At 40.3% G+C, this 20,853-nt stretch overlaps 6 protein-coding genes and 1 long non-coding RNA gene across 12 annotated transcripts; all 7 read left to right on the top strand.

Annotated features, from left to right (window-relative positions):
- Positions 1 to 45: 45 nt before the first annotated feature.
- Positions 46 to 20,478, top strand: LOC124205283 (procathepsin L-like). Of its 2 annotated transcripts, none has more exons than XM_046602659.1 (9): positions 46 to 181; positions 250 to 387; positions 457 to 576; positions 651 to 696; positions 758 to 845; positions 918 to 1,059; positions 1,129 to 1,289; positions 1,372 to 1,527; positions 20,254 to 20,478. In XM_046602659.1, exons 1-9 carry the CDS (start codon positions 98 to 100, stop codon positions 20,333 to 20,335), a joined length of 1,017 nt encoding a protein of 338 aa, XP_046458615.1. In that variant the 5' UTR covers positions 46 to 97; the 3' UTR covers positions 20,336 to 20,478. The 2 variants fall into 2 exon arrangements, with proteins under 2 accessions (XP_046458615.1, XP_046458616.1); XM_046602660.1 differs by lacking the exons at positions 46 to 181; positions 250 to 387; positions 457 to 576; ... (3 more) ...; positions 1,129 to 1,289; positions 1,372 to 1,527 and adding exons at positions 18,489 to 18,607; positions 18,708 to 18,796; positions 18,882 to 19,019; ... (3 more) ...; positions 19,623 to 19,764; positions 19,856 to 20,019 and having other exon boundaries at positions 20,101 to 20,478.
- On the top strand, positions 2,027 to 3,058 carry LOC124205292. Its single transcript, XM_046602676.1, has 3 exons — positions 2,027 to 2,207; positions 2,297 to 2,499; positions 2,573 to 3,058. The coding sequence occupies exons 1-3, from the start codon at positions 2,133 to 2,135 to the stop codon at positions 2,892 to 2,894; spliced, it is 600 nt and encodes a 199-aa protein (XP_046458632.1). The 5' UTR covers positions 2,027 to 2,132; the 3' UTR covers positions 2,895 to 3,058.
- LOC124205287 (zinc metalloproteinase nas-1-like) lies at positions 3,913 to 15,043 on the top strand. 5 transcript variants are annotated; one of them, XM_046602667.1, is made up of 9 exons: positions 3,913 to 4,053; positions 4,124 to 4,247; positions 4,306 to 4,378; positions 4,449 to 4,601; positions 4,659 to 4,779; positions 4,854 to 5,041; positions 5,120 to 5,185; positions 5,260 to 5,372; positions 5,485 to 5,547. In XM_046602667.1, the coding sequence occupies exons 2-9, from the start codon at positions 4,137 to 4,139 to the stop codon at positions 5,542 to 5,544; spliced, it is 885 nt and encodes a 294-aa protein (XP_046458623.1). In that variant the 5' UTR covers positions 3,913 to 4,053; positions 4,124 to 4,136; the 3' UTR covers positions 5,545 to 5,547. The 5 variants fall into 5 exon arrangements, with proteins under 5 accessions (XP_046458623.1, XP_046458624.1, XP_046458622.1 ...); XM_046602668.1 differs by having other exon boundaries at positions 3,913 to 4,050; XM_046602665.1 differs by lacking the exons at positions 3,913 to 4,053; positions 4,124 to 4,247; positions 4,306 to 4,378; ... (4 more) ...; positions 5,260 to 5,372; positions 5,485 to 5,547 and adding exons at positions 13,196 to 13,316; positions 13,387 to 13,510; positions 13,569 to 13,641; ... (4 more) ...; positions 14,532 to 14,644; positions 14,756 to 15,043.
- On the top strand, positions 6,867 to 7,358 carry LOC124205296. The gene is made up of 3 exons (XR_006879280.1): positions 6,867 to 7,012; positions 7,094 to 7,214; positions 7,326 to 7,358. It is a non-coding gene; the product is annotated as an uncharacterized LOC124205296 (long non-coding RNA).
- LOC124205285 (procathepsin L-like) lies at positions 9,186 to 11,144 on the top strand. Its single transcript, XM_046602662.1, has 9 exons — positions 9,186 to 9,328; positions 9,423 to 9,511; positions 9,591 to 9,728; positions 9,806 to 9,916; positions 9,978 to 10,023; positions 10,102 to 10,189; positions 10,266 to 10,407; positions 10,507 to 10,670; positions 10,749 to 11,144. Exons 2-9 carry the CDS (start codon positions 9,428 to 9,430, stop codon positions 10,984 to 10,986), a joined length of 1,011 nt encoding a protein of 336 aa, XP_046458618.1. The 5' UTR covers positions 9,186 to 9,328; positions 9,423 to 9,427; the 3' UTR covers positions 10,987 to 11,144.
- Positions 11,383 to 12,405, top strand: LOC124205293. The gene is made up of 3 exons (XM_046602677.1): positions 11,383 to 11,565; positions 11,639 to 11,841; positions 11,912 to 12,405. Exons 1-3 carry the CDS (start codon positions 11,491 to 11,493, stop codon positions 12,231 to 12,233), a joined length of 600 nt encoding a protein of 199 aa, XP_046458633.1. The 5' UTR covers positions 11,383 to 11,490; the 3' UTR covers positions 12,234 to 12,405.
- LOC124205286 (hatching enzyme 1.2-like) lies at positions 15,719 to 17,709 on the top strand. The gene is made up of 8 exons (XM_046602663.1): positions 15,719 to 15,874; positions 15,967 to 16,039; positions 16,125 to 16,277; positions 16,364 to 16,484; positions 16,611 to 16,795; positions 16,860 to 16,928; positions 17,064 to 17,173; positions 17,276 to 17,709. Exons 1-8 carry the CDS (start codon positions 15,752 to 15,754, stop codon positions 17,339 to 17,341), a joined length of 900 nt encoding a protein of 299 aa, XP_046458619.1. The 5' UTR covers positions 15,719 to 15,751; the 3' UTR covers positions 17,342 to 17,709.
- Positions 20,479 to 20,853: the final 375 nt, after the last annotated feature.

A 20,853-nucleotide genomic window follows, 5' to 3' on the forward strand; every position in this document is an offset into this window, starting at 1 on the left:
GGCTCTCGTTTACAGGCCTATATAAACAGCGGAACAGACTCCCCAGTATTCACACATAAACGGTAGCAATCGCATCTAGAGGTAAGAGCATTAAGAAATGAAATTCCTTGTAGCAATTCTGCTTTTGACTTCGGCCGTGGCAGCCGCCAGCAAAGACGACGATGCGTGGATATCTTACAAGGTAATTACAGATTCATTCGACAGGATTAAAAAGGGAGCTGTTTAAGTCTTTCATTATTCTATTGGTAGGCGAAATTCGGTAAAAGATATTCGGCGATGGAAGAAGGCACGAGAAAGCAGAACTTTGTGGCAAAACTGAGAGTCATCGAGAAAAACAACCTAGACAACAAAAAGTGGCAGATGGGACAGACCAAATTTACCGATTTGGTAAGTCTAAAATTATTCATTTTGTATGATTTAATGGAGTCATTCTCACGAGCCCATCCGGATCTATAGACGGATGCCGAAAAGAATTTATACCGGGGAGCCAAAATGGCCAAACGGGTCCCGGTGAGGACTATCAACCCTGAAGAAACGACATCCTACTCTAATCTTGAACGCGCTCTTCCAACTTCGGTAAAAAAATAACGTCGAATATAATTTTGCTTTATTCACAAATAATTAAAATTACGTTTTACGATTATGGATAGATTGATTACAGAAGCAACAAGTGCTTGCAACCAGTGAAAGATCAAGGTGGAACTCATTTTTTGTTTTTAATTTTTGAAGTGAAATGTTTATTCTTCTGAATGTTTAGGGCCCTGTTCCAGTTGCTGGTCTTTCGCTGCCATCACGCCCCTCGAATTCAACCAATGCAAGAAAACGGGCGTCGCAGTATCACTAAGGTAATATTGGATTTGATCAGATTTCAGTTGAAACTCGCAATCGTTTATCTGCAATTCATTTTAATCGGATAGCGAGCAAATGTCGGTCGACTGCGACAATTACAATTACGCTTGTACCGGTGGAGATTTCACTTTGGCTTGGAAATACATGGAGGACAGGGGCGGAGCCATGAAGACTTCAGTGTACCCCTATGTCTCTGGAACCACTAAAACAGTAAACCGTTTCGAATTCTTCCATATTTAACTTCACGTCTTTTATACATAGACTGAATCTGATTTTTAGAACGGCACCTGTAAATTCAGCAGCACTGGAGTCGGGGCTCAAGTCTCGTTCTACGACTGGACCATCCCGTACCCCAACGCCACCGTTTCCATGACTTATCTGCAAAATAGCGGACCTCTTCCGACAGCCATGAAAGTCCTCGACTCCTTTTTCCACTACACGTACGCATAGAAAGAATTGACTAATATAAGCTAAATTGAGGCTTAAAAATTTAACGTTCTCAAATCAATTCTCGTGTGGCAGATCTGGAGTCTACAGCGATCCTGCGTGCATTCTCGCTGACGAATACGACATCAATCACGCCGTCGTTATCGTCGGATACGGCACCACCACGGCCACGTCCACCGTTCCGGCCACTCCCTACTGGATTGTCCGCAACTCCTGGGGCACCGGATGGGGGTACAATGGTTATTTTTACATCCAGCGGGGCGTCAACATGTGCAACATCGAGTCGTGGACTGCTTACGTCAAAAATCTTTAAAAAAGGAAGAAATTCATCTGATTTTTCTGCAGCTAAAATTCCGGTGTCGAGAGTTGAAGACATTGTCGCCAAGACATTTAATCCTAGTCCGATGCTTTTATTTCTTTTAAATTTAATTTTCGTTTGCATCGAATTTCACACAAAAAATTATAATATAATAAACAAATTATTTATCCTCGATTTGATCTCAAAAAAAAAGAAAAGGAAAATGGGAAAAAATTAATTGGTTTGTTGACCAAGCCTTGTGGCAGTCATCAGGTGTTGAGTTGTACCAGAGGTGTACAGCAATTTGCTTATTAGTAAAGATGCAATAGCAACCACTCAGCAGCACGCGACGGCTTCAAGGTGAACTGCAATCTCGAGCTTGGAGGGGGGGGGGGGTCAAATGTGCTACGCTCAAGTTCATATAAAGTAGAATGGAAAGAAGCTTCTCCCAAACAGACTGTTGACAACCTTTAAGTGCGGCGAACGTTTGTAAACTAAAAATTTGAGCGCCGGTGACGATCATTACAGATATCAGAAAATGACGGTCATCACCTTCAAGTTTTCTTTGTTGCTGGTGGTCCTCTGCGCCACAACCAACGGCCAAAAAATTACGGTAAGTTAGTTAACCCTACACTATAGAAAAACAAAACAATAGATCTGATTGAATAGAGTACAGCTGATGCATAAAAATAAAATGAATAGGTGATGTGGCCGACGGTCGTAACTTCAACACTGACGGTTACGACAATTACAAGTACCGTTTGCCTTTCGCTTGATTTTCCGGCTGGACCAATTCCTGAATGTCGGCGGCGACGTCGACAGCTCTGGGTCGAGAGACCCATCTTGGCACCAATTGAAGAGCAATCAGCATGGCCATTGCTCATCCAACCCACCATCACTTTACGGTATGCGAATAATTTCAACTCGAAATAATTTGGCAAGTCAAATTCATCACTTGTTGAAATTCAATTTGCACAGGGTTGAACCAACTGCAGTGCCGGTGTTGAGGAGCGCTCAATTCAATTCCGGATTGAACGGAGGAGTTCATCTGCAGCCTTCCTTCCTGGGGGCTGCGAGCGACTACCAACAGAGGATGCACAAGTACTTGGACTTTGCTTCGATGCCCAACATTTTTTATCGAAATAGGCCGACTGAAAACCGAAGAAGGACGAGTAAAAAAACAACTGTCGTGTACACAAGGTCAAAGACGGTCACGGAAAACGAGATGACCACAAAGACCAATACAATTGGTATTTCCGGCTGCACACCCTCTCCGCTGCCTTTCGATATATGTGTCTGAAACTAAAAATTGGATTATCAGGACGTTAACTTCAACCGACACGATAAAAACTTTGAAAATTGCCAAAAAAAAATTGATTCAAATATTCTTTTGAAATATTTAAGCTAGTTCACTCTGTCTTTGTTCGCTTTTGGCTCTCCAGAATACATAAATTCCCAGATAAAGTAAAACACACGCGTTCCAAGTTTTCGTAATTAATCAAAAATTTGAAAACTTATTTAAAAAAAAAAAACAAAAAAAAAAAAAAACAAAAAAAAAAACAAAAAAAAAACAAAAACAGAAAATTGCGTCTATCGAATAGACGATAAATATCGATAGGCCTACCTACTTCCTAAATACATACGGCCAAATTTATTGAAAAAGTTGAATAGGTTAAAGTTTTAGGTAAATCCGCTCTGCCCGTGCGTTGCTCTCAGATTATAACAACTTACCCAAAACAAAACAACAAATAACTAAACCAGCTGATCACGAAGCGATTGTTATCTTTTATCTGGCTCTTTTCCCAGGTGCTCTCCTGTAGCCATTTTTGAGAAATTTGGCTTCCTTCTGGCAATTAAAAATAACTGAAACGAAACTATGTGTTGCCTTTCGACTGGGTAACACTTCTGATTGATGATGCGCAATGGATAACTAAGGTTATCCACCTGTGCTAAGCGGTAGGAATGAGATACACGGGCGTGCCAAGGGAGGGGCTGATAATTTGTCTTGTCTTATCGAAGTTAAAAATTCATGCAAAATTTTAACCTTGGATAGAAAAACGAATTTCAACTAGCTCACTAAAGCACCTAGTTGTAATAACCTGAATTCAACATGGTATACAAACGGTTCTATTGATCATAAAGGACGGACGCCCAGTAGGATAAGAGTCAATTTAACGGTATTCTCCAGTCCATAATACGGTCTGCTTTCCCGTATTTGATCGTGGGTGAGGTGTTTATCGCTTTGTTCTACAATTGGCTGAAAATCCCTCCAGCTGTGAAATGTTGTATTGTTTTTATTTGGGACGATGTAATAGACACAAAGCAGCGATCCAGCTCACACAGTCGTAGCATGCAAACGTCCCATCAGTTAGCGCTGAGCAAGCGCTATCAAAGTTTCATCTCGCCCGCCTTCTGAAACGAGCTGAAAAAGGCTAGAGGACCTTCAGTGTAAACCGGTAGTAAGTGAGAAATATTCATCTGTCAAAAACTTAATTTAGATTTGGAAATTTGAACATTTTTCCCGTCCAGTATTGAGGGCAAGATGCGGCGCACGATAGCAAATGTTTGGGTGGTTTGGGTGGTGGTTTGTGTCCATCTAGAACTCGTCAAAGCGAAGCCCGTTTCGACAGGGGAAGAGGAAAACAGCGATCAGGTAAAAGAATTTGCCGGAAAGTAATTTAAATATCAAATTTGATTGAGGAATATTTTAGACTGATGAATTTGCTATCGGAGAGCCATTAACGCAAGAAGAATTCGCCAGCAATATCACCGTCAGAGAAGGAGGTAATTATACAAATAAAATTAATTAAGTCGTTTAGAATTGAGATGATCAAGAACGGCAAATTTGGTTTAGAAATTGAATCACAAGATTTTATTCCGTGGGACAAACAAGATCCCGGTCTTTTCGGTGGCGACATGAAGTTATCGGGAGGGAAAACCGGAATTGTGAGTCTCAAAGAGCGTTGGCCGGATGCGTTAATTCCTTACACAATCTCAGCCAGTTACAGTAAGTGTCAACAGATTGAATTACTGAATGCCATGTCTGATTTTCATTCGAATGAAGCGCCCAGACAGCGGGAAATCATTGCTTCTGCCATGAACGCACTCCATCAAAATACCTGCATCCGTTTCGTTCCACGGGCATCCGAAAAAGATTACGTCAGAATCACCAAAACGGGAGGAGGGTAACTTGTCTCATTTTTTTATTTTTTGGAGACATATTTAAATAAAATCGAGAATTTTGTGCAAATTAATAAAGCTGCTGGAGTGAAGTTGGCATGATCGGATTGGGAAGACAGACATTGAGTCTCGACGACAGGTGTATCCTAGCTTCCATTCCGGGACTCATTGTCCACGAGCTGATGCACACTCTTGGATTTTACCACGAACATCAGCGTCCAGATCGCGACGAGTTTGTGTCGATCAACTTGAAAAACGTCGAACCGAGTAAGGAAATAAGCGAGCTTTATAACTACTACGTCACAGGTTTAAAATTCGCTTGTTAACTTAAATTTGTCGCCACAGAAAACAGAGGTTACTTTCAAAAGATCGAATGGGATTTTCTAACTATGAAATTTTCTTACGATTACGGTATGAAGTCGTGATTCGAAAAGATTTGAAAAATAATTTCACGTTTATGTTTACCCATTTGAAAAATAATTTAGGTTCAGTGACTCATTATCCATCGAATGCTTTCGCTAAAGATTCTAAAATACCAGTCATCCTGAAGCTCAACAGCAAAAATCCTTACATAGCAAACAGAAAAGCAATAAGCCCGGTAAGAATCAATTCTCAAAGCTCTTTTGCTGCAGCCCATCCAACTATACTCTGAAGTAGTTGAATTGATAATCATGATTTCTAATTTTTAAAAAATCAATTGATACTAACAGGTGGACGTCGAGAAATTAAACGATTGGTACTGCGGGTCATCTGATGATTATTTGTCTTAAAAACAAAATCGCATCTGCTCTTTCCATAATTAAATGTTAGCTCGTCTATACTCTCCCGTCCGGCCTGCGAGCTGTGACGTTCCCGTTGACTGTGCAATCCGCATCTGACCATGTTCAGTCCCAAATATTTATTTAAAGGTTCAAGTTTTTTAAAATGATTATTTGTTTTAACGATTATTTGAACGAACCGCAAGTGAAATTTTATGCTAATAAATTCTACCGCAAAAATTGTTGTCACATTGATACTAAAAATAGATGTAAGAAAATTTCTTGCTTTCACCAAAAATAATGAAATGAATGAAATTTACACGTGTCGTTTTTTATTTTTAAATAAAAACAAAAACAATTCATAGTACTTTCCTACAACGAAAAAAGTGGGACAGCAGTACGCTCACTTTCCACGTTTTTATCCTGCTGCTGGCGTTTCTATAGCTTTGCTCTACTTATTTGCTCGGGAAAGTAATGCACAGCAGCGCCGTGCGGAAACGATGTCTCTCCGTGTGCTAGCCATTTAGTCAGTTAGAGAGTATCCTCTTGAATCAGGAAAGCGAAATCATCATTATAGCATTATACCTTACGGTTTCTGGGCCTAACGTCATCCATTTACACATTTCCGCCCAATTAGATTACACACATTTACTCGATAACCCAACCATTGGCATTATTTATGCACGGTCTTTGCTATAAAGACTCTAGAAACTGAACAGCAAGCGACATTCAACAATTCACATTCGTAGTGTCAATCGGCAAGGTGCTGGAAAGTGTCATCGTGTCACCCATCAAGTGTATAGTCGTCAAAATTGCGACACAGGAGAAGCCTACCAGACCCTTAGCTCAAGACATCAACAGTAACTAAAAAATTATGATAAAATTTTCTGAAAGGGTTGACTGAAAGTTCTGAAAATTTTCGGAAAAAAGTTTCGGAAAGCTCATTCCACGTTTGACACACGACAGAAAATGTCTCTGCTAGACAAATTGTTACTGAAGGTTCTGGCACTTTCCGTGCTGGTAATCTCCACTCGGTTCGAATCCGTCGCAGCGAAGCCCGTCCCGAAAAATAACGTATCATACGATGACGAGGTAAGCATCATGAAAGAGAGATACAATTTCAATACGTCTATAAAATAAAATTGGTAATTAATTATAATTTACGATTTCGAAATAGAACGACGATTTCGATATAGGGGAACCACTTACTGAAGAGGAATTCGACAGTGGTATTTCAATCAAAGCAGGAGGTAAGCGAAATAATTTATTAAATTCGCTAAATTGTTTTTTTACATACAACAAACTAATCGATTTAAAATTTTCAATAAAGAAGACCATTCGGACAATTTCATTCCGTGGTGCAGAAAACCTGCCGAGCAATTTGACTGCGATGTTAATACGCAAGGGCGCAAAAATTTCCTGAGCTCCAGGGAGCGATGGCCGGATGCGAAAATTCCTTACGAAATCTCAGCTACTTACAGTACATGTTTCTTTAATTTTAAGGGAAAAAATAATTTGCACACAACTATTTTTTAACATGTATATTGTTGGTCTCAAAAAGCACCGGAGCAACGAGAGATAATCGCGTTTGGTATGAAAGCGTTTCATAACAAAACCTGCATCCGTTTCGTTCGTCGAACCACTGAAGAAAATTACATCAGAATCAAAAAGACGGGAAAAGGGTACGTTCATTACGTTTTCTCATCCAGTTGAAAAGTAAAACGTTTGCATAATTTTTCTCCGAGCGGAATTTATAATGACTGACATGCATTTAAATTTTTTTGAAAAATAAGCTGCTGGAGTGACATAGGAATGACCGGCCTCAAAGGGTGAGTTTAGATGACAGATGCATTTTAAGTGGGGCGCCGGGTGTTGTCATCCACGAGTTGATGCACGCACTTGGGTTCCAACACGAACACCAGCGCCCAGATCGTGACAAATACGTGTCAATTAATATCGAAAACGTCGATCCCAGTAAGTACCATTTTTTTAAAGATACACACTGAATTGCTTAATCAAAATGTGACTCAATCAATAGGGAACAGAGATTACTTCGAAAAAATGAAGACATGGGATTTCAGAACCACCAGATTTTCTTACGATTACGGTAATAATATTTCGTCGTCTATACGAGAGCTACTCGTATGTACTGCGAATAGCACAAAAGCGAACAAACAATTGATTGAAATTAATTTCGCCATTTTCTGAAAAAAAAACTCGATTTTTTTATTTTTTTCCTCAGGGTCCGTGATGCACTATCCAGCGAACGCTTTCGCTAAAGACACTGGCACTCCGGTCATTATACCATTAAGAGGAAAACCTGCCATAGGAAACCGGAGAAATTTCAGCCCGGTATAATCTCTTTTTCCTATTAACTTAGGAATATCCGTTATTTCAAATGAAAGTCATAAGGAAGAAAAAACTCTGAAAACGACATTTTTTTTATTGTAATAGCTGGACCTCAACAGAATAGGAAAACTTTACTGCAAATCGGCCAATTCAACATTGACTTTACATTGACAGAAAATTCACCACCGGCTGTTATTTTTTACTTAAACGACGTTGTTATTTGTTGAGTCAATTTAAAAAAAAAAAAAAAAAGGTTGCATTTAACGTTTCAAGAATGAATATACTAAGCCAAGCCCTTTCAAAAAATGAACGAATCGCTCGATGCAAATAATTTTGTGATGACAAATAATAAAGGGAGAAATTCAGGAATGGGCGCAAAGCTTCTGTACTGTTCTAAAGGTCGTTGACACGAATTACTTCTCGCTACACATAAACTGCTGAATTTATCACAATTAATTCAAGTCAGAGCTGAGTTTGCATAGTACTTTAGCTGTATGGCGGAAGCTCATGGGATTATTTGGATTGACGCACTCGATTTAGCAGAGTTTTGTCTGAAAGCCACTGGCTTGCAGTCGGCGAGGATATCAAAAGAGGCATATTGCGTCCATTCCTACACAAACACTGATGCATTTGAGAGTGTTGGGTACTGGGTAGTTGAGTACGACCAACATCCTAGTATTTTATCAAGTGTGGTTGCTATTTGGATTCCCTGTGGGTTTTTCTAGAATCGTATTTAGCCACACGCAGATTTGCGTCATCGTGGAGAATTTGAAAACGGCGCCTCTGTCATTTTCAAAAACTTATATAACAATTCCCAAACCGAAAATGTATTTTTTTTTTTTTTTTTGTGTGACAAGCCAACAGTTTTACGTTAACATTGGGTCACTTATACAATGAGTTACGTAATCGTAAAACATGAAAGATGACGCCAATCATGTCGCGTAGTTCCCATAGATATAGTCGATGATCAATTATACCTACAGTATATAGGTTTGATTTACGAAAGAATGGAATGTACAAATGGCTTGGTACTTAATTTGCATTCGAATACGTCGCATTGCGGTTCACTAACTCATAAAAAAAAAGAGAAACGACAAATGACTTCGATGAGCTCGCCAATAAATGTGTCATGGGTGACGAATTCGTCCTAGCTCACTAAGATTCGTCAGTAAGAGACTCGAGTAAATAAGATAGAATTTGAACAGTGCACCACAGAACAGTTGGTATGGTTAACCATGAACAACTCTGCTTGAATTTCATGTTTTCCATACAAAAAATAACGCGAAGTAAAACCGCAACACATTTTTTAGACGATCTGTTCAAACATCTAAACTCCTATAGTCCAGCGGGGCTCTACTCCGATCCACAAGGAATTAAATTGCGTATAAAAAGGCGACCGAAAAAACCAAATCGACACATTCGCCCTTCAGGTAGAACTTCACCTAAGGTAAGAGACGATTCGCTCCAGTATTTCGTAATTCCTTAAAATCTAGTTTTAAAAATGTGAAAATCAATTATTTTTCCAAATTTGTGTCATCTAGAGAAAATGAAATTCTTTACCGCAATCATTCTATTGACTGTGGCTGTGGCCATGGCTGACAGAGATGAAGATGCCTGGAACTTTTACAAGGTAAAACTATTTGGATTCTCACAATAAAAAACAACGAAATGATTCAGCGAAATGATTTCGCTATTGCCTGTCTATATAGTTCCAATTCGGCAAGAGCCATTCGCCAAAGGAAGAAGCCACCCGAAAACAGAATTTCCTTGCCAACCAGAGAGCTATCGAGGCACACAACAGAAAGAATACCGAGTGGCAGATGGGAGTCAACAAGTTCTCCGATATGGTAAGCTGCCGTGCAGCAATCCTTCAAAATGTGACAGAATTATTGTTAACCTCATTATTCTTGTTTGATGTACGCAGTGCGAAGATGAAAAAGTGTCGCTGCTCGGAGGCAAACCCACGATCCGTCGCGAGAGATTGATTTCCAGAGAAGTGGGCTATCCCGTTCTCGACCGAAATCTTCCTGCTTCCGTAATCGAATTCCAACCAAGATTTAGACTAAGACTATCATTTTTCTTTGATTCGGATACAGATTGATTACCGCACTCACAAATGCATGCAGCCAGTCAAGGATCAAGGTAAATGAATTGCAATTTTAAATTTCCCGCTGAAACCCCAAACAATCGTTAGACGCAATTCTATCGGCATGACAATAGGCCAATGCGGAAGCTGCTGGTCTTTCGCTGCGATCGTTCCCCTCGAATTCAACACTTGCAACAAAACTGGCACCGCAGTCGCACTGAGGTTTGAAAGCCACTATTTTTAAAAATTCACAATAATAGAGACGTCAATCAAATCAGCGACACCTTTCAAATGACAGCGAACAGATGTTGGTCGACTGTGACACCGGCAACTTCGGCTGCGACGGTGGAATGTACGACCGCGCTTGGGAATACATTCAAGCAAAGGGCGGTGTCATGAAGAGCTCATCCTACGCTTACACTTCCGGATCTACCGGAACTGTACGGAAACGTTTACTATTGATACAGAGATGCCTATAATTTTGACTGTATCCATCACTGCTACTAACTCTTCAATTGCTTTTCGATTTGATCGTGCAGGCAGAAACCACTTGCAAGTTCGACAGCACCGCCGTTGGCGCCAAGGTGGCTTCTTTCGACTGGGTCATGCCGTACCCCGACCCCACCGCTATCATGACCAACTTGCAGAGCAACGGACCTCTTCCCAGTAGCATTAAGATCCTCGACTCTTTCTACAGCTACGCGTAAGATGAAATTGCGACGACTTTGTGATTGTTCTTTGATTTTCATTCACTCATATTGGACGCTTGGTTATCAAATAGATCTGGAGTCTACAGCGATCCCGCGTGCATCGTTGCTGACGAATACGACATTCAACACACCGTCGTTATCGTCGGATACGGGACCACCGTCGCCACGTCCACCGTTCCGGCCACTCCCTACTGGATTGTCCGCAACTCCTGGGGCAACGGATGGGGTCTCTCCGGCTACTTTTACATCCAGCGTGGCGTCAACATGTGCAACATCGAGTCATGGACTGCTTACGTCAAAATTCTCTAAAAAAAAGGATGAACGTTTCCAGGAATTCATCTGATTTTTCTACAGCTAAAATTTCGGTGTCGAGAGAGTTGCTTTCATTTCTTTTAAATTGGATTTTTCGTTTGCATTGAATTTGACCAAACAAAAATTCTAATATAATAAACAAATTATTTATCCTCGATTTGATCTCAAAAAAAAAAAAGAAAATGGGTAAAAATGAATTGGTTGGTTGCCCAAGCCTTGTGGCAGTCATCAGGTGTTGAGTTGTACCAGAGGTATAGGTCTACAGCAATTTGCTTATTAGTAAAGATGCAAGGCAACCACTCAGCAGCACGCGACGGCTTCAAGGTGAACTGCAATCTCGAGCTTGGAGGGGGGGGGGGTCAAATGTGCTACGCTCAAGTTCATATAAAGTAGAATGGAAAGAAGCTTCTCCCAAACAGACTGTTGACAACCTTTAAGTGCGGCGAACGTTTGTAAACTAAAAATTTGAGCGCCGGTGACGATCATTACAGATATCAGAAAATGACGGTCATCACCTTCAAGTTTTCTTTGTTGCTGGTGGTCCTCTGCGCCACAACCAACGGCCAAAAAATTACGGTAAGTTAGTTAACCCTACACTTGTTGAATAGCCTACTGTATACAGCTGATGTAAAAATAAATCAATGAATAGGTGATGTGGCCGACGGTCGTAACTTCAACACTGACGGATACGACAATTACAAGTACCGTTTGCCTTTCGCTTGATTTTCCGGCTGGACCAATTCCTGAATGTCGGCGGCGACGTCGACAGCTCTGGGTCGAGAGACCCATGTTGGCACCAGTTGAAGAGCAATCAGCATGGCCATTGCTCATCCAACCCACCATCACTTTACGGTATGCGAATTTCAACTCGAAATATTTTGGCCAGTCAAATTCATCACTTGGTGAAATTCCATTTCCACAGGGTTGAACCGACTGCAGTGCCGGTGTTGAGGAGCGCTCAATTCAATTCCGGATTGAATGGGGGAGCTCATCTCCAGCCTTCCTTCCTGGGGGCTGCGAGCGACTACCAACAGAGGATGCACAAGTACTTGGACTTTGCTTCGATGCCCAACATTTTTTATCGAAATAGGCCGACTGAAAACCGAAGAAGGACGAGTAAAAAAACAACTGTCGTGTACACAAGGTCAAAGACGGTCACGGAAAACGAGATGACCACAAAGACCAATACAATTGGTATTTCCGGCTGCACACCCTCTCCGCTACCTTTCGATATATGTGTTTGAAACTAAAAATTGGATTATCAGGACGTTAACTTCAACCGACACGATATAAACTTTGCTAAGTGCCAAAAGAAAATTGATTCAAATATTCTGTTTAGATATTTAAGCTATTTCGCTCTGTCTTTGTTCGCTTTTGGCTCGCCAGAATACATTAATTCCTAGCTACAATAAAACACACGCCTTCCAAATTTTCACAATTAATCACAAATTTGAAAACTTAATTGGAAAAAATCAGGAAATTGCGGCTATCGAAAAGACGATGAATATCAACACCTACGTCCTAAATACATATGGCCAAATTTATTAAAACATTTAAATACGTAGGTTAAAGTTTAGTTAAAGTTTTAGGTAAATACGTTTTCCTGGTCATCCGCTCTGCCCCTGCGTAGCTCTCAGACCAAGATACGCAAAACAACAAAAAAAAACCTAGCTGATAACGAAGCGATTAACCATTTTTTGGGAAATTTGGCTACCTTCTGGCAATTAAAGAACTGAAACGAAAATATGTTGCGTTTCGGCTGTGTAACACTTTTGATTGATGATGCGCAATAACTGAGGTTATCCACCTGTGCTATAAGCGACAGGAATGAGATTCTGACGTGCCAAGGGAGGGGCTGATAATTTGTCTTATCTTATCGAAGTTAAAAATCCATGTCAAATTTTTACCTTATTAGATACAAACACGAATTCCAACTATAGCTCACCAAAGCACCTAGTTGTAATAACCTGAATTCAACATGGTGTACAAACGGTTTTATTTATCATAAATGACGGACGCCGTCGGATATACAAGTCAATTTAACGGTATTCTACAGTCTTTAATACGGTCTGCTTTCTCGTATTTGATCGCGGGTGGGGTGTTTATCGCTTTGCTCTACAATTGGCTGAAAATCCCTCCAGCTGTGAAACGTTGTATTGTTTTTATTTAGGACGATGTAATAAACACAAAACGGGGATCCAGCTCAGACACTCGTAGCATGCAAACGTCCCATCAGTTAGCGCTGAGCAAGCGCTATCAAAGTTTCATCTCGCCCGCCTTCTGAAACGAGCTGAAAAAGGCTAGAGGACCTTCAGTGTAAACCGGTAGTAAGTGAGAAATATTCATCTGTCAAAAACTTAATTTAGATTTGGAAATTTGAACATTTTTCCCGTCCAGTATTGAGGGCAAGATGCGGCGCACGATAGCAAATGTTTGGGTGGTTTGGGTGGTGGTTTGTGTCCAGCTAGAACTCGTCAAAGCGAAGCCAGTTTCGACAGAGGAAAATGAAAACAGCGATCAGGTAAAAGAATTAGCTGGAAAGTAATTTAAATATTAAATTTGATTGAGGAATATTTTAGACTGACGAATTTGCTATCGGAGAGCCATTAACGCAAGAAGAATTCGCTAGCAATATCACCGTCAGAGAAGGAGGTAATTATACAAATAAAATTAATTAAATCGTTTAGAATTGAGATGATCAAGAGCGGCCAAATTTTGTTTAGAAATTGAATCACAAGATTTTATTCCGTGGGACAAACAAGATCCCGGTCTTTTCGGTGGCGACATGAAGTTATCGGGAGGTAAAACCGGAATTGTGAGCCTCAAAGAGCGTTGGCCGGATGCGCTAATTCCTTACACAATCTCAGCCAGTTACAGTAAGTGTCAACAGATTGAATGACTGAATGCCATGTCTGATTTTCATTCGAATGAAGCGCCCAGACAGCGGGAAATCATTGCTTCTGCCATGAACGCACTCCATCAAAATACCTGCATCCGTTTCGTTCCACGGGCATCCGAAAAAGATTACGTCAGAATCACCAAAACGGGAGGAGGGTAACTTGTCTCATTTTTTTTTATTTTTGGGAGACATATTTAAATTAAATCGAGAATTTTGTGCAAATTAATAAAGCTGCTGGAGTGAAGTTGGCATGATCGGATTGGGAAGACAGACATTGAGTCTCGACGACAGGTGTATCCTAGCTTCCATTCCGGGACTCATTGTCCACGAGCTGATGCACACTCTTGGATTTTACCACGAACATCAGCGTCCAGATCGCGACGAGTTTGTGTCGATCAACTTGAAAAACGTCGAACCGAGTAAGGAAATAAGCGAGCTTTATAACTACTACGTCACAGGTTTAAAATTCGCTTGTTAACTTAAATTTGTCGCCACAGAAAACAGAGGTTACTTTCAAAAGATGAGCGAATGGGATTTTCTGACTTTGAAATTTTCTTACGATTACGGTATGAAGTCGTGATTCGAAAAGATTTGAAAAATAATTTCACGTTTATTTTTACCCCTTAAAAAAAAATAATTTTAGGTTCAGTGACTCATTATCCATCGAATGCTTTCGCTAAAGATTCTAAAATACCAGTCATCCTGAAGCTCAACAGCAAAAATCCTTACATAGCAAACAGAAAAGCAGTTAGCCCGGTATGAATCCATTCTCGAAGCTCTTTTGTGTTTATCCATCTTCTATACTCTGAATGAGTTGAATTGATAATCATGATTTCTAATTTTTTAAAAATCGTTTGATACTAACAGGTGGACGTCGAGAAATTAAACGATTGGTACTGCGGGTCATCTGATGATTATTTGTCTTAAAAACAAAATCGCATCTGCTCTTTCCATAATTAAATGTTAGCTCGTCTATATACTCTCCCGTCCGGCCTGCGAGCTGTGACGTTCCCGTTGACTGTGCAATCCGCATCTGACCATGTTCAGTCCCAAATATTTTTTTAAAGGTTCAAGTTTTTTAAAATGATTATTTGTTTTAATGATTATTTGAACGAACCGCAAGTGAAATTTTATGCTAATAAATTCTACCGCAAAAATTGTTGTCACATTGATACTAAAAATAGATATCTAAGAAAATGTCTTGCTTTCACCAGAAACAATGAAATGAATGAAATTTACACGTGTCGTTTTTTTTTTAAATAAAAACAAAAACAATTCATAGTACTTTCCTACAACGAAAAAAGTGGGACAGTATAGTGCGCTCACTTTCCCCGTTTTTATCCTGCTGGCGTTTCTATAGCTTTGCTCTAATTATTTGCTCGGGAAAGTAATGCACAGCAGCGCCGTGCGGAAACGTGTGCTAATAGCCATTTAGTCAGTTAGAGAGTATCCTCTTGAATCAGGAAAGCGAAATCATCATTATACCTTACGGTTTCTGGGCCTAACGTCATCCATTTACACATTTCCGCCCAATTACACACATTCACTCGATAACCTAACCATTGGCATTATTTATGCACGGTCTTTGCTATAAAGACTCTAGAAACTGAACAGCAAGCGACATTCAACAAGTCACATTCGTAGTGTCAATCGGCAAGGTGCTGAAAAGTGTCATCGTGTCACCTGGAAAGTGTTTAGTCGTCAAAATTGCGACACAGGAGAAGCCTACCAGACCCTTAGCTCAAGACATCAACAGTAACTAAAAATTCACGATCAAATTTTCTGAAAGGTTGACTGAAAGTTCTGAAAATTGTATGAAAAAAGTTTCGGAAAGCTCATTCCACGTTTGACGCACGACAGAAAATGTCTCTGCTAGACAAACTGTTACTGAAGGTCCTGGCACTTTCCGTGCTAGTAATCTCCACTCGGTTCGAATCCGTCGCAGCCAAGCCCGTCCCGAAAAATAACGTTTCATACGATGACGAGGTAAGAGCATCAAGAAAGAGAGATACAATTTCAATGCGTCCATAAAATCTGATTGGTAAAATTGATTTTATAATTTTACGATTCCGAAATAGACCGACGATTTCGATATCGGAGAACCACTTACTGAAGAGGAATTCGACAGGGATATTTCAATCAAAGAAGGAGGTAAGCGAAATGATTTTTTTTTTTTTAATTTGCTGAATTGTTTTTTACATGTAACAAACTGATCGTTTTCAAATTTTTAATAAAGAAGACGAGTCGGAAAATTTCATTCCATGGGGCAGAAAACCTGTCGAGCAATTTGACTGCGATGTTAATACGCAAACAGGGCGCAAAAATTTCCTGAGCTCCAGGGAGCGTTGGCCGGATGCGAAAATTCCTTACGAAATCTCAGCTACTTACAGTACGTTATTGGTTTGATTTTAAGGGTGAAAATAATTTGCATACCGGTACAACTATTTCTTAACATATCTTGTTGGTCTCAAAAAGCACCGGAGCAACGAGAGATAATCGCGTTTGGTATGAAAGCGTTTCATAACAAAACCTGCATCCGTTTCGTTCGTCGAACCACTGAAGAAAATTACATCAGAATCAAAAAGACGGGAAAAGGGTACGTTCATTACATTTTCTCATCCAGTTGAAAAGTAAAACGTTGGCATAATTTTTCTCCGAGTGCCATTATAATAACCATGCGGTTAAAACTGATATGCATTTAAATATTTTTTAAAAAATAAAGCTGCTGGAGTGACATAGGTATGACCGGCCTCAAACAAACGGTGAGTTTAGATGACAGATGCATATTAAGTGGGGCGCCGGGTGTCGTCATCCACGAGTTGATGCACGCCCTTGGGTTCCAACACGAACACCAGCGTCCAGATCGTGACAAATACGTGTCAATTAATATCGAAAACGTCGATCCCAGTAAGTACCATTTTTTTAAAGATACACACTGAATTGCTTAATCAAAATGTGACTCAATCAATAGGGAACAGAGATTACTTCGAAAAAATGAAGACATGGGATTTCAGAACCACCAGATTTTCTTACGATTACGGTAATAATATTTCGTCGTCTATACGAGAGCTACTCGTATGTACTGCGAATAGCACAAAAGCGAACAAACAATTGATTGAAATTAATTTCGCCATTTTCTGAAAAAAAAACTCGATTTTTTTATTTTTTTCCTCAGGGTCCGTGATGCACTATCCAGCGAACGCTTTCGCTAAAGACACTGGCACTCCGGTCATTATACCATTAAGAGGAAAACCTGCCATAGGAAACCGGAGAAATTTCAGCCCGGTATAATCTCTTTTTCCTATTAACTTAGGAATATCCGTTATTTCAAATGAAAGTCATAAGGAAGAAAAAACTCTGAAAACGACATTTTTTTTATTGTAATAGCTGGACCTCAACAGAATAGGAAAACTTTACTGCAAATCGGCCAATTCAACATTGACTTTACATTGACAGAAAATTCACCACCGGCTGTTATTTTTTACTTAAACGACGTTGTTATTTGTTGAGTCAATTTAAAAAAAAAAAAAAAAAGGTTGCATTTAACGTTTCAAGAATGAATATACTAAGCCAAGCCCTTTCAAAAAATGAACGAATCGCTCGATGCAAATAATTTTGTGATGACAAATAATAAAGGGAGAAATTCAGGAATGGGCGCAAAGCTTCTGTACTGTTCTAAAGGTCGTTGACACGAATTACTTCTCGCTACACATAAACTGCTGAATTTATCACAATTAATTCAAGTCAGAGCTGAGTTTGCCTAGTACTTTAGCTATAGCGACGGAAGCTCGTGGTATTATTTGGATTGACGCACTCGATTTAGCAGAATTTTGTTTGAAAGCCACTGGCTTGCGGTCGGCGAGAATATTGAAAGAGTTGACCATTCATATGCAAACACTGATGCATCCGAGAGTGTTGAGTACTGGGTAGTTGAGTACACCAACATCCTTGTATTTTATCAAGTGTGGTTACTGTTTGGATTGCTTGTGGGTTTTTTCTAGAATCGTATTTAGTCACACGCAGATTTGCGTCATCGTGGGGAATTGGAAAAGGGCGCCTTTGTCATTTAAAAAAAATTATATAACATTTACCAAAGTGGAAATGTATATTTTCTTCTGTGACACGCCAATAGTTTTACGTAAACATTGGATCACAATATGTTACGTAATCGCAAAAAACGTCCAAAAATCAAAGGGCATGCAGCGTAGTTACCATACATATAGTCGATAATCAATTATATTAGGTTTGATTTACGACAGAATGGAACGTACAAATTGTTTGGAACTTTTAAGTTGTTTTCCAGTGCGTCGCACTGCGGTTCACTCATTTAAAAAAAATAAAAAAGAGAGAAATGACAAAAATGAATTCGATGAGCTTTTGTTCCATTTCAAAGTTTGCCCCTGGTTTGCCAATAAATGTTGTCACGCATGACGAATTCGTTCTAGCTGAGTCTCAGGCAAGATAGAATTTGAACAGTGCACCGCAGAACAGTTGGTACTCCGTGAATAGCTCTGCTTGAATTTCATGTTTTCCATACAAAAAGACGCGAAGTAAAACCGCAACTCATTTTTGTGACGATCTGTTCAAACATCTAAACTCCTAGTCCAGTGGGGCTCTACTCCGATCCACAGGGCTGCACAGGGAATTAAATTGCGTATAAAAAGGCGACCGAAAAAACCAAATCGACACATTCGCCCTTCAGGTAGATCTTCACCTAAGGTAAGAGACGATTCGCTCTGGCTACTAATATTTTTTTTTCTTTACTGTAAATGTCGTTTCAATTGAAATTTAATACATTTTCAACATTTCCATCATCTAGAGAAAATGAAATTCTTGAGCGCAATCATCCTGCTGACTGTGGCTGTGGCCATGGCTGACAAAGATGAAGATGATTGGAATTTCTTCAAGGTAAAAAAACAGTTTGATCCTCTCACAACGACAACCAAACGATTGACATATTAAATACTGAATCTCTTGCGTTTGTCATGCACAGTTCCAATTCGGCAAGAAACACTCGCCAAAGGAAGAAGCCAACCGAAAAAGAAATTTCCTTGCCAGACAGAGAGCTATCGAGGCACACAACAGAAAGAATACCGAGTGGCAGATGGGACACAACAAGTTCTCCGATTTGGTAAGCAAGAATTTGTGAATTAATCAGTCACTCAGCGGCGTTGCGTAATATAAATGTGACGTGTTCAATCCTCAATGTTAATCTTATTTTTTGGGTTGATGTATACGCAGTCCGATGATGAGAAAGTGTCGTTGCTTGGAGCCAAACCAGCGATCCGTCGCGAGAGATTGATTTCAAGAGAAGTAGCCGTTCCCGTTCTCGACCGCGCCCTTCCCGCTTCGGTAACTTGCAACGCAATCGAATAATTACAACCAAGATTTAGACTTAACTATCTGTCCCTTTAATTCGGATACAGATTGATTACCGCACTCACAAGTGCATGCAGCCAGTCAAAGATCAAGGTACGCTAGAGTGGTAGACGAATAATGATTTCAAATTTCCCGCTGAAACAAAAAATCTTTATGTAATGCCTTTGTTTGAATGACAACAGGCCAATGTGGAAGCTGCTGGTCTTTCGCTACGATCGCCCCTCTCGAATTCAACAGTTGCAACAAAACCGGCACCGCAGTCGCACTGAGGTTAGAAAAGCCACCATTTCCAATTTGCGATAATAATAATTCACGTACAAAAATGAATAAAAAATAACGTCTTTCAAAACGACAGCGAGCAAATGTTGGTCGACTGCGACACAACCAACCACGGCTGCAACGGTGGAATGTACGATGCTGCTTGGCAATTCCTCCAAGGAAAGGGCGGCGCCATGAAGAGCTCATCCTACGCTTACACTTCCGGACCTACCGGAACTGTACGGAAATGTTTTCTATCGATATTACCAAGATGGCCCAAGTATATCCATTGCTAACTTCAAATTGTTTTCGATTCGATCGTATATGCAGGCCGGAACCACTTGCAAGTTCGACAGCACCGCCGTTGGCGCCAAGGTGGCTTCTTTCGGCTGGGTCGATCCTTACCCCAACCCCACCGCTATCATGACCTCCTTGCAAAGCAACGGACCGCTTCCAGCTGCCCTGGAGGTCCTCGACTCCCTCTACAGCTACTCGTAAGATGAAATGGCGACCTCGAATTTCATCATCAGCATTTTATTTCGATCCCATTTACTAATCGCTCGATTATCAAATAGAACTGGAGTCTACAGTGATGCTGCTTGCCCATCTGACGTAAATACTGTCAATCATGCCGTCGTTATCGTCGGATACGGCACCACCACCGCCACATCCACCGTTCCGGCCACTCCTTACTGGATTATCCGCAACTCATGGAGCACCGGATGGGGTCTCTCCGGCTACTTCATGATCAAGCGCGGTGTCAACATGTGCAACATCGAGTCATGGGCTGCCTACGTTAAGGTTGTCTAATAATAACTAATTCCCTATACACCACCGATACGAATGCGCCTCGATTTCACATTCTCTTCCTTCCCAAAAAAAAAATTATTTTATGAAATTGTTTACGTGCTGGGGCATAGAAAACAAATACACTTGAATTTGGCATGGCAAAATTCTTCCTTGAACATCTCTCGTTATTGGAAACACACTCAGATTTCCATTTTACTAATGGAGTTGAGTGGAGAGTTACTGCGCATATACGTTGACAAATGTTGACGGTTTCGACGCAATAGACGAATGATAGGACAGGTTTCAGATTTCCAAGCGAAAAAAATAACAATAAAAAAAGAGTGTCGCAGCCCTGGAAAGCGCCACATTGTGCGTGGTATGTCAACAGCTGCGAGGGGAATAAATAACGCCAGATATTCAATTATTTGACTAAATCCATAGTCCGATAAACTCGCCGTTAAATCAACCTCAACTGGAATTGATAGCATTGCGAACCAGGTGTAAATAACAACACCTGTACATCCGTAATTGGCCGCCAT

Source organism: Daphnia pulex, chromosome 10 (genome assembly GCF_021134715.1).
Source record: "Daphnia pulex isolate KAP4 chromosome 10, ASM2113471v1".
NCBI classification, from domain to species: domain Eukaryota; kingdom Metazoa; phylum Arthropoda; class Branchiopoda; order Diplostraca; family Daphniidae; genus Daphnia; species Daphnia pulex.